Genomic DNA, 13,963 nt, shown 5'->3' with positions numbered 1-13,963 from the left:
CCCGCGTCTTCAGGCAGCCTTGATTTAATGTCCTCCCCATAAGTCTGATTCACACAATAAACAACAGTACATTTTTTTCTTGTCTCTGCAAAGTTAGGTCAAAGTGCAGGTGCGGGTACCGAACGTCTCCCGTGGAGCTGATATGCATTATGCTGTCTTGCTTGAAGGCACTGCAGCAGGGATGCTCGCCGCCTCAGGAGTTTGAGCTCAAGTGTTGTTGACGCATTGCAGCTTTGACACCAAAAGAAGCAAAGGTATTAAAGCGTAAATGTGCAGGAAGAAATTGACAAAGCTTGCATATTAAGAGCTCATGGGTTGCAGCTGCAGTTCCCCTTTTCATACTGTGTATAACTTAGCAATAAATAAATGTTTCAATTGGATTCAAAGAGTACTCAACATTTTTGGTTGATTGTATAACTGCATCTTCTAGTTAAGACAAAAATGTGTATTTTACCTAACTTTGCTTCTTTTTCTTTAATTGTTACCCTATTTTCTTCTTCCTCCGTTTCCTTGGAGGGAGTCGGCGAGTTTAAAGCAGCCTCTAAATGTGTTGTTTTTTTTTACCTAAAAGAAAGAAATAGCTGACATGGAAGCAACGAAGGGAGGCACATAAAACTGAAATATACTGTACATCATTAATTCTATTTTATGGCTCTGGCACTATTTTCCTCACTCTCACATGCCTGTATTATGCCGTGCATTTCACATTTTTATTATCTTTCTCCATGTGGTAGCTGTTTTCTGTAAATGTTAACTCTTTTACAGTTCTTGAAATCCTGTTTCTCAGCCTCCTCCATCTTCCCGTGATAAACATTGGGCGAGGAAATACCGAATCCTTTTGTTTGTTGGCGTACGACGTGCTTAAATTAATGATCCCAGAAAGTCAGCCCTGAAAAATCCATGAGTCATAATGATTGCATTCTATGAATTTATGTCACTGAGTTTTTATGTTCTCGTCTGATACTAAAACCCTACCACAACATTCAGGACTGCACAGGTGGGCAAAATCATAAGCGCTTCATATCACAGAGTCCTGCTGCCCTTATTCAAGCAGTTAATACATTCTCGGCAGGGGTGGACGAAGGAATTTTAAACTCCAAATGAGATATGTGCCCCACCCCCATCAGGATTGTGTCTTAAATTGTATTCCTAGTGTCATTTTGGGAGTCTGTGGACTCTTTTTGTTCCACCTTTTATGCTTTAACAGCACTTGTTTTGTGATGTTTTATATGTTTACCAAATGCCAAGATATTACAAAACCTATACTCTCAAGAGTGAGATTAAGACTTCCCCTGGATGCCATGAGACTAATTATTTCTGTCTTTAAATAAGTGAAGGAGAAAAGGTGCAGGGGAATGAGTTCATGCCATGTTCATGGAGGATACTTAGTAGGAGAAGTAGCTGGGATTCTGCCATGGCGACTTGGCCATGCGGAGACATCTGGCCTGACTGGACTTGCCACAGCCTCCCCCAAACATTTCAGTACCTCTGGTATATCAGGAGCACTGCAGCTGCAGCGTGCATGACAGTGAGAAATCTGTTGTTTTGCAGAACATGAGCGTCAACCTAAATTCTTGGATGGGTGGCCTCCTCGTCTAAAAGCTGCAGTCACGCAGTGCTGTGTCCGGCCGTTGGGCTGCCAGACTGCGGTCCAGGGGATAACACAGCAGAAAGATGAATTATTAGATTATGGTTCTGCATTAAGTGGAGCTCGTTTGCATCAAGAAAATATGTAAATTGATGAACAAATCCTTTGAAATCGGAGTGCCTCTGGACATGGAAATGTTTAAAGGTCCATTCCAGAAATGTTCCACATCACAATCAGGCAATAATTTGTGCACGGCATTAATACTGAAGTGAATATTAGACACACTTCTCACTATAATGCAGTAAGCACAGCAAGCAGCACAACAGCCTCCTCAATAAAGCTGAATCATAAACCAAAAAGTGAACATTACAGCCTTCATAAAGGTTGGATTTATTGCAGGGCTGCTGCAGCCAGGTGGACCCACTACTCGCAATTATATTTAGAGATTTTTTTTATGACAGAGAGGAGGAATAGTTGCTTTAGTCTGCCTTTTGTTCAAGTGGCTTCACTGCATAAATGAGCCGGTACAAGATAGATGCATGTCATGTGTTTTTATGTTTATTTATAAGGAACTTATTTAAACATACATGAATCAGACGTGGTTGCTTTTTTGTTTGACAGTTAAACACAGTGATTTTATTATGAAATGATGCAGAAGTGGAAGAAGTATTCTAAGCGTTTAGTGAAGTAATAGTACCAATAGACATATGAAAATACTAAATTACAAGTAAAAGTCCTGCAAAAAAAACCTGACAAATACAAAAGTATTTGGAGCAAAATGTAGTTCAAGTATGAAAGTAAGAGTCCTTGTTTGGTTTTCTCTGACTGATATATTATTATATATGACATTATTAGATGATTAATCAAGCAGCATGTTGTAGCTGCTGCAGGTAGAGCCAGTTTGAACTACTTCACATTCAGATACAGCAGATAGATCTAAAGGGTTGTCAGATGATTACACAGAGAGAGAGAGAGAGAAAAAAAGTTCTGATACACAAATCTGTTTCCAGTTTTTGGACTTTGTTTCTCTAATCTTTGTTTTTTGCTAAAAGTTTTTTGCTGAAATGAAACCATGTGAGAAGTTTAGCAAGATCATGCACTACTTTTTGTAAGATGTCAAAATTCAAATCCATTGTGTCAAATCTTCATCTGAAAAGTAACTAAAGCTGCTAAATAAATAAGTACAATCTTTCCTTCTGAAATGTAGAGAAAGTATAAAGTGGCATCTAATGGAAATTCTTCTGTCAAGTACAATCACCTCAAATATTCCTGGAGTAACTTCCAGTGCAGAGTGGCTGCTTCTTTGTGCCTCATGCTATTTTTCTATCTCCTATGAAATTCCTTTCGTGTCCCTATGGAGACCTGAGCTTTAACTGTGACACTTGCACAGCATCAATATATTCTAAAACGTATAATAGGATTCCCATGGTCCTTTATGGGGAGGGCAGAACGGTAGTCCGCGTTGTGGATCTCAGGTTTCAGGGAGGGGGGTGGGGGGGGGGCGTCTTTTTGAATGGGGGAGTTGCGTGGAGGAGGGAGGGAAGCAGGAGACCAGGAATCAAAGATTTTCTTTTGTCCTCTTGATCGGGACCCATGGGGTCAACACGGCCTGAATAGTTCATTGTGAAGGCTGCCTCGGACGCGGACGCAGACGCCGATGAGAGCGCGCACTAATTAGAAAAACCTGGTGAAGCAATTAAGCGCGAGGAGAGAAGACGCGCGGCTTGGAGCGCAGAAGGTGAGTGTTTGAGTGTTTGAGTGAGTGTTTGCAACACACAACAGTTCAGCTTCTTTCTACAGCTTCATTAGAGTTCATTTGAGTTTTTGGACACCCGAAAAGTTTATTTTACGACCAGAGTTTTGTTTAAATACACTGCGTGACGAGTTTTGGAGTTACGCGTGCCGGAGAGCGGTAAGTCGTCCGATTTTCGTCCGTTTTAAGCCCAAGGGGGGAATTTAATACAGCAGGACTTTGTAAAAGTCACTGTTAGTGCACCTCAACATGCTTGTGTGGTAATATAGTTTGATAAAAGTCCTAAAATGATATTTTACCACCATAGCAGATTGAAAAGTTCCTCGCCGGACTGGCCAAATAAACTGACAACACAGACTAAAAGTGTTACGGTGATTTTTTTTTTTTTTTTTTCCCCTTGTTGTTTTAATGAGTAATTCTTCTACAAATAGTGGTTTTGACTTTCCTAACTAATCGTGTCTCTGACTTTTTTTTTTTTTTTTTTTTTCAAATGATGGCTTCATTTTCTCAGTTACCGGATTTTTGTTTCCCCACTGAAGCTTGGCAGCACTTTGTTTTCCTTCAAGAATGCCACAATTTCCAAAACAATTCAGTCTGACTCAGCAAAGCGTGTTCAAAGCCTTGAAACAGTTGAGGATCCTTTTAAACCCTCTTTCAGCCACTTTTCATGGCCTATTTGAAGCGGAGAAGGACATCAGTGTCACGGATAACGTCTTCTTTTTCTCCTTAGATGTCTCTTGTGAAGTCAGAAACGGTGTATTTGACACCACAGAGGAGTAGTGATTGACGTGCGTGTGTGTGATTGATGCTGTAGTCTTATCTTGCTGCTCAGACTGCATGGAGATTTCATGTGCCCTCTGTCTGCTCCCTGAACCCTAAAATCCAGCTTTCTGCTTTTGGTTAGGCAGGAATGTTAACTCGCCTTTGCTTTGTCCAGATCCTTTGCCCAAAAAACTCTCCAACCCCCTCCATCTCCTCCTGCAGCCCAGTGACTCCTGAAGCAGAAAAGCCATTAAATCAGTTGAGCTGGGTTTAGGCCACATGAGCAAATATGCTACTGTTCAAAAGCTGCCTTTGGTCAGCTGGGAGGTTGCAGAAATGTTTGTCTTTACTTGAGCCAGAAACAAGTTTGCCTTAGTCAAATATTGAGATGAGCTGCTCTCATCTTTCCCTACGTGTCTTCATCCAGAGACGAGGAAAGCAGTGAGGGCATTTAACAGTGTGTTAGCAGAGGCTGTTGTGAAGGTTTTCACGAGTCAACTTTGTGTGTGTGTGTGTGTGTGTGTGTGTGTGTGTGTGTGTGTGTGTGTGTGTGTGTGTGTGTGTGTGTGTGTGTGTGTGTGTGTGTGGCGCGAGAGAAACCTCCAAGTCTTCCTCTTTGGCCCTTCACCTTTCATGAACACCAGGCAGGAGCTTCAACACCTGCTGTACAAAGTTTATATTAAAGAACAAAAATACGAAAAAAAAATACTTTCAATCATCTGTGGCACTTTGTGGAACTTTGACATGGACCATCTTCGCTGTGACTTTCCAGTGAGATTTTCATGCATCATTTATAAAGTGAAATGTTCCTTTTGATGTGTTAAAGTTGTCAGACAGTCCCAACTGCATGAAAACTGCGTGCGAACGGTTGACTAAAGATGAAAACTGTTACTGAAATGTACTGACATTGTGGTCATCTCTGACGTATTTGGCACTTTATAGAGGATATCAGCCAGTGTGACTGGAGTGGCTCCATGAACTGTGTTGGCAAGAACGAGTATGCAGCAAGTCCACATTTTCCAGGTGCACTTGTGACTTTCAGGAAACTGAAATGTGGTGATCTGTTTGTTAAAAGTTGCCACAGAGGTGGAGTTAAAATTCACGTCAGTATTTGGCTCCTTGTTTTGGCAGTTTGAATGTTTGCAAGTTTTTTTCTTAATTATAGTGATACAAGATGTCCATTAGTGGTGAGTGTTTTGGATTCTGGTGGTAACGCCTTTGGTCAGTGTGCACAAAAAGAGTTTTGTTGGACAATCTTCCTCAGTGAATGTCAAGAGGGCTTTTAGATTTTAGCACCATGCTGGCAGAAACCAGCACATAAGCCTATATGAGGATAACACCTTTACCATAGACATGTGGGTGTTGTAATTGTATGGTAGGGGGAAAACAGATGTCACCCTGCAGTTGGACTTGTTTCTGTCTCTGACTTTTCTTTCAGGGTCACCAAGTTGTCTGTTTTGGCGATTCGTCAAGATGTTCCCACAACCGAAAGCGTACATTTACCAAGCTCAGTTTTAAGGGTTTCATGTCTCTGTCGTAGATGAGTTTCTCGGATTTTAATTAGAAATTGACGCTCTTCTAAAGCCGAGAGGCGTTTCCAGGCCCATAATTTTCACTGTCTGGGTGTTTTCTAGCTTTGGTGTGGCAGACTTTCTGGTGAAATATTTTTCCACTAGGCAGGTCAGGCTGGGGCAAGTTCAGCCTCTCCATTTTTCAGCATCTGAAGGTGCCAGTTTGGAGAAAGGGTTTTGCAGAGGAGTGGATGATTAATGTGGCGAGTGAGGACCTGAGTGTTCTTTACTAATCTGAGGAGTCATGCCGACAGATGCTCGTAATGGCTAAGCTTAATTCTGTTCCAGTGAGTCATGAAATGCTGGTTATTTTGTTTGCTACACCCTTTATTCCACAAGTAGAAATTTAGTGATGGAAGGTTTGAGTCCTAATGGTCCTTTTCTTTTGCTCTGTTTGTGTCTGTCAACCGAAAATAAAGTTAAGGTGGCATTTATGTCATTTCAAATGTTGTTGGTGGCTTGTTTGGTTAAGGAGTAGATCTTTGACTTCAGTGCTTTACTAGAACATATATTCCCAGGTCTGAATTTGCTTCCAATTAGTTGCCAGAAAGTTGGTAAATCAGCTTTTCTGTTAATATTCAGTAAATATAAAAGGACTTGTGATTTCTGACAGCCCGCTGATCTACAAAAGGACCACGTCTGCTCTTTTGTATCTTGGCCATGTCAAATAAATATGTTGTAGTTTCAAGAATTTAAAGGAATAATTTGAGGCATTTTCTAAAGCCCTTTGCTGCTTTAGTGCCATACTTCCTGCATGTGAACAGTGTTTGCAGTCCAAAGCCTCAGCAGGTCTCCTCACAGCTAGCTGCAACTTGCCAGTCGACTCTTTGATTTTTGATTAAGGGGCTCCAGCTTGGCATGGCAGGGAGATGTAAGAATGTGGGTTTAGCAAACTGTTACCAGGACTGGTACGCTCTGACCAACAGCAATGATTCACATTAGTTGAAGTGTACACATGGATACCTGCATGTCTGAGAGCTCTGTGTTTGATTAACACGAAGCATGTGGCTTTGTTTACTCTTCGCCCTGCGGTCGAGGTTTACCGAGAATACTTGCATGCACTATTTGCACATGTATTTTTTTAATCATTGTGCGGATGTGTAAACATGGTAGTTTGATGCTTGTGGACACTTTCTATTACTCCAATGAGGAGTATTTGCTTAAGGCTTAGAAAGTTCCCTGCCTGAAAGGCAATACATGCAGATTCTTTTCCATCATTAGATCTTGAAAATGTCAGTCCAGAAAAGAGCAGTACCTCTTCAAATATATTCTTTTGTCCAACAAAACATTTGTAAGTTCCAAATATCAGGTTGCTATTATAAAAGGGGACAAAAACCAGCCAGATGGGGCTCGAAATAATTGTGTTTTCCCAAAAATGACTGAAAACGAATCTCTTGGATACAATTTCTGAGGCTTGACCCATCAATTATTTGTTTCAGCTTTATAATCACACTTTGGCTGTGATTTGACAGCTCATAATAGCCCCTAATTGCAGTTCATTTTCATTTCTATAATGTGCTGTGGCCCCAAAGGATGAAAGAAAAATAGTGCCAAAAACACAAATTCATTTTGTTCCAGCAGAAAACCCAAGATGATCAGTGGTTGATTGGTTATTTGTGTTTCCCTTTCTAAATGCAGAGCTGATTTAGCGCTCCGGTCTCCTTGGCACCATGAGTTGGACCTTCCTAACCCGTCTGCTGGATGAGATCTCCAACCACTCCACCTTCGTGGGGAAGATCTGGCTGACGTTGCTCATCATCTTCCGCATCGTGTTGACCGCTGTCGGCGGTGAAACCATCTACTATGATGAACAGAGTAAATTTGTCTGCAACACGCTGCAGCCCGGCTGTGAGAACGTGTGCTACGATGCGTTTGCGCCGCTCTCTCATGTCAGATTCTGGATCTTTCAGGTGAGGCTGCGGATGACTTTTTGATCAAAATGTTGAACATGAACGCTTCACAAATGATCTGCGGTGTTTAACAATAACGATATAATGGGCATGCGTGTGCTTTGTCCAGGTGATCATGATCACCACTCCCACCATCATGTACCTGGGCTTTGCCATGCACAAGATCGCCCGCATGGACGATGGCGAGTACCGGCCCGTCCGGAACCGCACCAAGAGGATGCCCGTTGTGACCCGCGGTGCGGTGCGGGATTACGAGGAAGCGGAGGACAATGGAGAGGAGGACCCGATGATCGCTGAAGAGATTGAACCAGACAAGCCTAACAAAGCAGAAAAGAGTAGGACAGCAAACGATACACTCTCAATGATCCTTAAACAGGTTGTACCGCGATCATGGTCAGACTCTAATCAGTGTTTCTTGATCTTAAAGGCTCTGAGAAAAAGCATGACGGCCGGCGGCGGATCCTTCGTGACGGCCTGATGAAGGTATACGTGTGTCAGCTGATGTGGCGCTCTGCCTTCGAGGTGGCCTTCCTATTCGGCCAGTATGTCCTGTACGGCTTCGAGGTGATACCCTCGTACGTCTGCACTCGCTCGCCGTGTCCACACACAGTCGACTGCTTCGTGTCCCGCCCCACTGAGAAGTCCATCTTCCTGCTGGTGATGTATGTGGTGTCTTTCCTCTGCCTGCTCCTCACTATCCTGGAAATCATCCATTTGGGGGTCGGTGGCATCCGCGACACCTTCCGCAGGCGGGCCACCCTCAATGCACGTGCCCCCCATCCGACCACCTCACGCTCCATACCTACAGCTCCGCCGGGATACCACGCCACCATGAAGAAGGAGAAACTGAAAGGGGAGCTGAGGGACTTGCCAATGGGTGACTCCGGACGGGAGAGTTTTGGGGACGAGGGCCCCTCGTCCAAGGAGCTGGAGCGGTTGAGGAGGCACCTGAAGTTGGCCCAGCAGCACCTGGGCCTCGCCTACCAGGCAGAGGAAGGAAATCCTTCACGCAGCAGCAGCCCGGAGGTCAACACGGCTGCGCAGACGGCTGCCGAGCAGAACCGCCTCAACTTTGCCCAGGAGAAGCAGGGAGAGGCCAGCGAGAAAGGTAATTAGGACACTTTGGAAAACATGGTTTTGTATTTGTATAGTCTCCTATCGGAAACTGCAAGTTCAATCTCAATTTATTGGTTTGTGATTGATTCAAAAAGTATTTATTAATTCAAAGATTTGGAAGAAAAGTATTGCCAGCCTATAGGAAGACTTCTATAAGTCATTTAAGGCTGCAGCCTGTGGTTAACCATTTGAAATCAACATAAATAGGAATCAATTATATCATTTTGTGAATTTGTATCAAAAAAATTGTGGGAAATGCCCATCATGATATTAACAGCTTGAAAGTTATTGTTTTGTCTGATCAAACAGTCTAAAATCCAAGTCAACACATTTGTGAAGCTGGAGCCAGGGAATATTGTATATTTCTGCTTGGTGGTTAATGGATTATCAAAATAGTTAACAGTCAACTCATCGCAGCTTTACTCTGGACTATTGCTCAAATTTACCTCCACATTTATTTGCAAGTTATGTCTGCCATAAAGTCTTCTCAAATCAGTAGAATATAAAGTTGTCCGTGAAGGAATCTTTTTCAAAAACCGAGTCTGAAATTAACGTACATGCTGAATATTCTTGTTGTGTCTCTTCTTCTCCCAGGAGTACATGCCTGAGCGTGCTTCCTGCCTCAAATGTCTGCCCTTCCATTCCTACTGGTCTTAAACACATGGGGGAAGCACATATGGGAATGCAGTCAGACCACTGAGGGAGACCGAAGTGTGTGTGCGCGTGTGGATGAAAGAAATGTGCCTTTCAGTGTTAGGGGTCAATCGAAAACAAAGAAATGCTGACCAAGCTGTGTTGTGACAAATGGTTCATCTCCACGACTCTAAACTTGAAAGCCTGCCACATCGTGGGTTTCTGCTCGCTGACCTACGTCCAAACCTCGACTGTGCCTTTGGCTAAACCTTGTCTACACCCTCTTCTTTTGCCCACTCTGTTTTTTGTTTTTTTTTGGTCAGGCAATAATCCGCATCCATTTAAGACCTTGTAAGGATTATTCTAAGCTTTAAACTCCTCTGGCTGAGTGTACTTTGTTTTGTCTTCCTCACAAAAGAGAGGCTCTCTTTTTATGAAATGTCGCTGAATGTTAAAGTTTCACTTTGTTGAGGCTTGTTGGCTTCTGAGGAAATAACACAGCCCTGGGTTATGTCATTTTTTTTGGAGCGCATGCAGCAACACGGGCGGCCTTAACCTGTGCTCGATGAGTCATGTTTAATTTAAAAAGATTTGATGCTAGGGATTATTGTTTACGAGCCAGAAGTCATACCATTTCAGAAATGTTTGACAGATATTTCAAGCCTGTATATTTACTCCAATTGGCCAAACTATTTACCTGGGAAATGCTTGAATTATTAATAGACGGGAAATGTTGCAAGGAATTTCCGATAATCAATTCATTTAAAATACTCAATTTCTTTTACCAGTACTTTTTTTTTTTTTTTTTTTTTACTGATTTTACCAAATCTCTAGATTAGTGCCTTTAGTCTAGAAAGATGTCATCTATTTCACACCATAGCTGGAAGAAAAAAAAAAAAAAAAGCATTTGGATGTTGGTAAATCTTTTTCTTGCCTAAATTATGTGGTGTTAAAAATTATTCACAATACTTGTCATTCCAGGAAGCCGAAAAATAATTTCGCTTTTTGTGGGTTTTTGCCAACCACCTGGAAACCTTCGTCTTCTGGGCCACTGTCAACAATGAAATTCCATCCTTGTCTTTTGAAATTTACATTCTTCTTTGGTGAGACATATTTTCCATCCTTGACATGCACCATTACTTATTTCTGTTGTGCTCAAACATGGATGCTTTTGTGAATCCTGAGATGAAAACAACACAGTTTAGGAAGGGATGACCGTTGTCTGCCGACGCACAGCCGGGTGCCATGTAAGCATGTAATCTAGCATTCATCACGAGACTCCTGATCAATAGCTTCCTGTGTTCATGCAGAGTTTAACTTTCATCCTATCCTGTCAGTTCTGTGGCTGGAAAACAGAAGTCCAGATTCCCAAAGAGCCGTTTGATACTGTATTCTTGTAATCATCTCACTTCTAGTTTTGCTACTTAATGCAAGGTACAACATTCCAGTTTGAATATGGTACTCCTTACATGGTTTATACTTTTGTTTTTCTATTGCAAATTTTGTAGTTTTTGTAACTGTAGAGATTATTTTGTCTTCAGAGAAAATAAATATATTTGAATGAAATGATTTGGTCTTTAAATTTGACTCAATTTGATGCAATATATTTCCTCTTATCACTGTATAAGTTACTATTCGTGAAGTTGCAGATGTGATGTTTTAAAGTGGACCCACAGCGCCCTCTAAAGGGACGTGAAAGAAAAGCAACACAAAGGAAATCCAGTCAAATTCTTTAGCTAAATCAACAACACAAAAACATGTTTTGGCGAGATTTAATGACATAATTGGTAGGAAAAGTCACACTGCATCATTTAACAGCAATCTTAAAGGGCAAATAGTTTTGGTTTTGTCTGTGTAGAAATCATCCACTGCCATAAAAGTTAGGCTATTTATGAAAAAAAATGCCTCGTGGTGAAATCTGAAACCCACTTTGTCATTTTGTTGTTCGAGTGAAGTCCTTTACGCTTTAATGTTCAGATACAAGTGCACTCTTCAGGTATGATGTTGGGCAGGGTCTCAGACTTGAATGAGTACCCACCGTCAGACGACGTGGTGATCTTCAGGGACTTCATGGTCCCCGGGACGGGAGCGCAGCACTGAGTGATTCCCAACATTGCGATGGTTTGATCCCCGTCTGAGCAGTTCCCGTGACAGTAGTAGAAAGTCAGCACCTTCGGATGGACGATCCAGTTGTCCCATCCCAGCTCCTCAAAGCTGATGTCGATCTCTGTTCGGTGGCAGCTGCTGTACTGAGGCCTCTCCTGGGAGGGCCGCTGCAGAAGGTAGATGGCAGAAGGAGACCAGGGGATGGTTACTGCTGCATGGCGGGGTGAGCGGACAGGACCTCGAGGCTGAACACGGAGGTGGAGAAAGGGCATCTTGTCTGGTTCGTTGGCGGGGCGCTGGCTGGCTGGACAGCGGATCTGAAGCAGAAAGGGGCCTTCGGCCACGGGGGCCAGTAGGTTTTCTTCCAGGTGGTAGGTGGTCCATCCGTCAGAGCTCAACTTTGATGGAGCCTCTGCTGCCTGAAGTAGCTGCTGTGCTGAGGTGAGGATGAACAGAGGAGCAGATGAGTTGGCTGTGGCTTCGTCTGCTGCATAGAACCAGAAGTGGGCAGAGGTGACCACAGTGTCCTGGGTGTTAATGGAGGGCCGGAAGTAATACGTGAAGTATCTGTTGGTGGTTTCTCTCTGAGCCAAGTCAGATCTGGCACAGGATGAGTCTGCCAAAGTAAGATTAGAAAAACTTGTAATTTTTAAAGAATAATTTACCTCGCCACAAATATTTAAAAAAAAAAAAAAATATTTTACCTCCAAAGGCTTAACGTGTCACCTTGCTGCAGCACACATTGCTTTTTCAGCTTCATAAGCTCTTATAAATATCATGTTAAAAAAACAAACAAACAAACACATGCAGGGCTTTTAAGTGTCCCATTGTTTCCATACAAGGACACAGGTGCTATATGTATACATATTTATATTAATTGCAACTTTTTGGCTTCATTTCAGTTTTCCAGCACACATCAGGAGTTTGCTGCAATAAAACTAAAGTGATTTCGAAACATAAGCAAAACACATGCACCTTTGACAATTCAATGAAATGAAAAAAATAAGGACTACAGTAACATTTGCAGAACTGAAATCTAAGCAATATTGTTCTGAATTAAGTTAGTACAAATTAGAAAACTTTGCTGCACTTTCAGCCGAATCCGGTGCGATGTATAACAAACACAAAGACAAAGTGGAGGTTTAAAAAAGTAAAAAGCTTCTTACCCGTACTGGGAAATAGAATAATTTGAGACGATTCCTGGTCGACACCGGTTTGAGGATTGACCCAAGTTGTTCTGCTTCTCCGAGGAGCCCTGTGATACATGTGCCGTGCCCTGCTGTCCCCATGGGGACCCTGCACCGTGGTGGGAGGGGGCTCCTCCAGCCCGAGGCCCTCCAGAACCTGCTCCCTGAACCAGGACAGCACAGCGCCCCGGGGCAACTCCTCTCCCTTGCAGGCTTGAATCAGACTGTGGATCCAGAGAGGACCCAGGATGAAGACAGCGCAAGACACCATGAGTGTACAGTATGATAACCCCTCTTTGGCACAAAATATCTTCCAGGTGTGACAACCAGCAAGTCCAGAAAGGTGGTCTGACTGTTTTATACTGGTTCACAGAGTTTACAGTTCGCTCCTGTGACTTGTCCTGTTCTCACACATTTGTTTGGCTCTGCAGCTATCTGAGTCTGAGTGCAGTCTGTGAGAAAAAGCATTTTGTTGCTAGCACGCAAAGAATGGCCTTGATGGATGCGATGCTGTATTATCTGTTTTTGTGTCTATTTCACACAGTACCAAGGGAACGTGTCTGCAATTCTTTATTTTCTGCTTTTTGTTTCCTTCAGAGTCTTTGACAGAGTAGTTGAACCTTGAGCAAGAGTCCAACAAAAAGTACATATGCATTATTAATGTGGAGCACAAACAGATGGCAAAGTTTTGTTTAGTTTTGGATTATAATGGAAAAGTTTTTCACAATCTACTGCAAAGTTGAGCTATTTTACTATGCGTAAAAAAATGTCCTCTTGGTCTGGAAATATTATGCAAACTCTGTTTGTGTTACCACCGCTGGCATGCAGATAATAACTGCTTACAGCAAACTTACCAAAATGTTTCACACAATTAAAAATAGCATCTGTTTGTTTATGCACATGTGGCTTGAAACATTCATTTGTGGCCTACAGCTCTTCCAAAACTGTTCATTAGTATCACACACACACAACACCCACTATTTTCCCAATATAAAAAACAAAACGTCTTTGTCTGCTGGAGATGAAACCTTACTTATCTAACTGGCCTTGAGTCTCTCAATCCTCCCCAGAGAGATCGTTTTTCATGTTAGTTTCTGTACGAGGACATTTAAACAGACCTAAAGGAGTTTTGTTTTCAACCAATTGTCTTTTGAGTAAATACATGTTATGACTTAAGAAAACTTTTTAATGAAAACGTTTTTTTTTGAGGAGGTGGGGGGGTAATTTCAATTCAATTCAATTTGTATTTAATGTTGGATGGAGTTGGAGTTGGGTTAATTTGACAGGTTGATGTCACGTGATGTCACTTGTGGTTTTCGGCTAAAACGAGCCGCTTC

At 42.3% G+C, this 13,963-nt stretch overlaps 2 protein-coding genes across 4 annotated transcripts; one reads left to right on the top strand and one right to left on the bottom strand.

The window, feature by feature from the left end:
- Positions 1-3,180: 3,180 nt before the first annotated feature.
- LOC138620737 (gap junction gamma-1 protein-like) lies at positions 3,181-10,899 on the top strand. Of its 3 annotated transcripts, none has more exons than XM_069698158.1 (5): positions 3,181-3,326; positions 7,313-7,584; positions 7,694-7,919; positions 8,012-8,692; positions 9,295-10,899. In XM_069698158.1, the coding sequence occupies exons 2-5, from the start codon at positions 7,345-7,347 to the stop codon at positions 9,306-9,308; spliced, it is 1,161 nt and encodes a 386-aa protein (XP_069554259.1). In that variant the 5' UTR covers positions 3,181-3,326; positions 7,313-7,344; the 3' UTR covers positions 9,309-10,899. The 3 variants fall into 3 exon arrangements, with proteins under 3 accessions (XP_069554259.1, XP_069554260.1, XP_069554261.1); XM_069698159.1 differs by lacking the exon at positions 3,181-3,326 and adding an exon at positions 3,415-3,500; XM_069698160.1 differs by lacking the exon at positions 3,181-3,326 and adding an exon at positions 5,886-5,961.
- A 209-nt stretch (positions 10,900-11,108) lies between these two features.
- inha (inhibin subunit alpha) lies at positions 11,109-12,897 on the bottom strand. The gene is made up of 2 exons (XM_069698117.1): positions 12,606-12,897; positions 11,109-12,055 (listed from the first exon to the last, which is right to left on the bottom strand). The coding sequence occupies exons 1-2, from the start codon at positions 12,895-12,897 to the stop codon at positions 11,307-11,309; spliced, it is 1,041 nt and encodes a 346-aa protein (XP_069554218.1). The 3' UTR covers positions 11,109-11,306.
- Between the last annotated feature and the right edge of the window lie 1,066 nt (positions 12,898-13,963).

This window comes from Brachyistius frenatus, unplaced genomic scaffold (genome assembly GCF_029030835.1).
Source record: "Brachyistius frenatus isolate BFR_SWC_R1_liver_20210118 unplaced genomic scaffold, ASM2903083v1 Contig_26, whole genome shotgun sequence".
Taxonomy (NCBI): domain Eukaryota; kingdom Metazoa; phylum Chordata; class Actinopteri; family Embiotocidae; genus Brachyistius; species Brachyistius frenatus.
The sequence above is the reverse complement of the archived record's forward strand: the minus strand, read 5'-3'. Positions and strand labels throughout refer to the sequence as shown.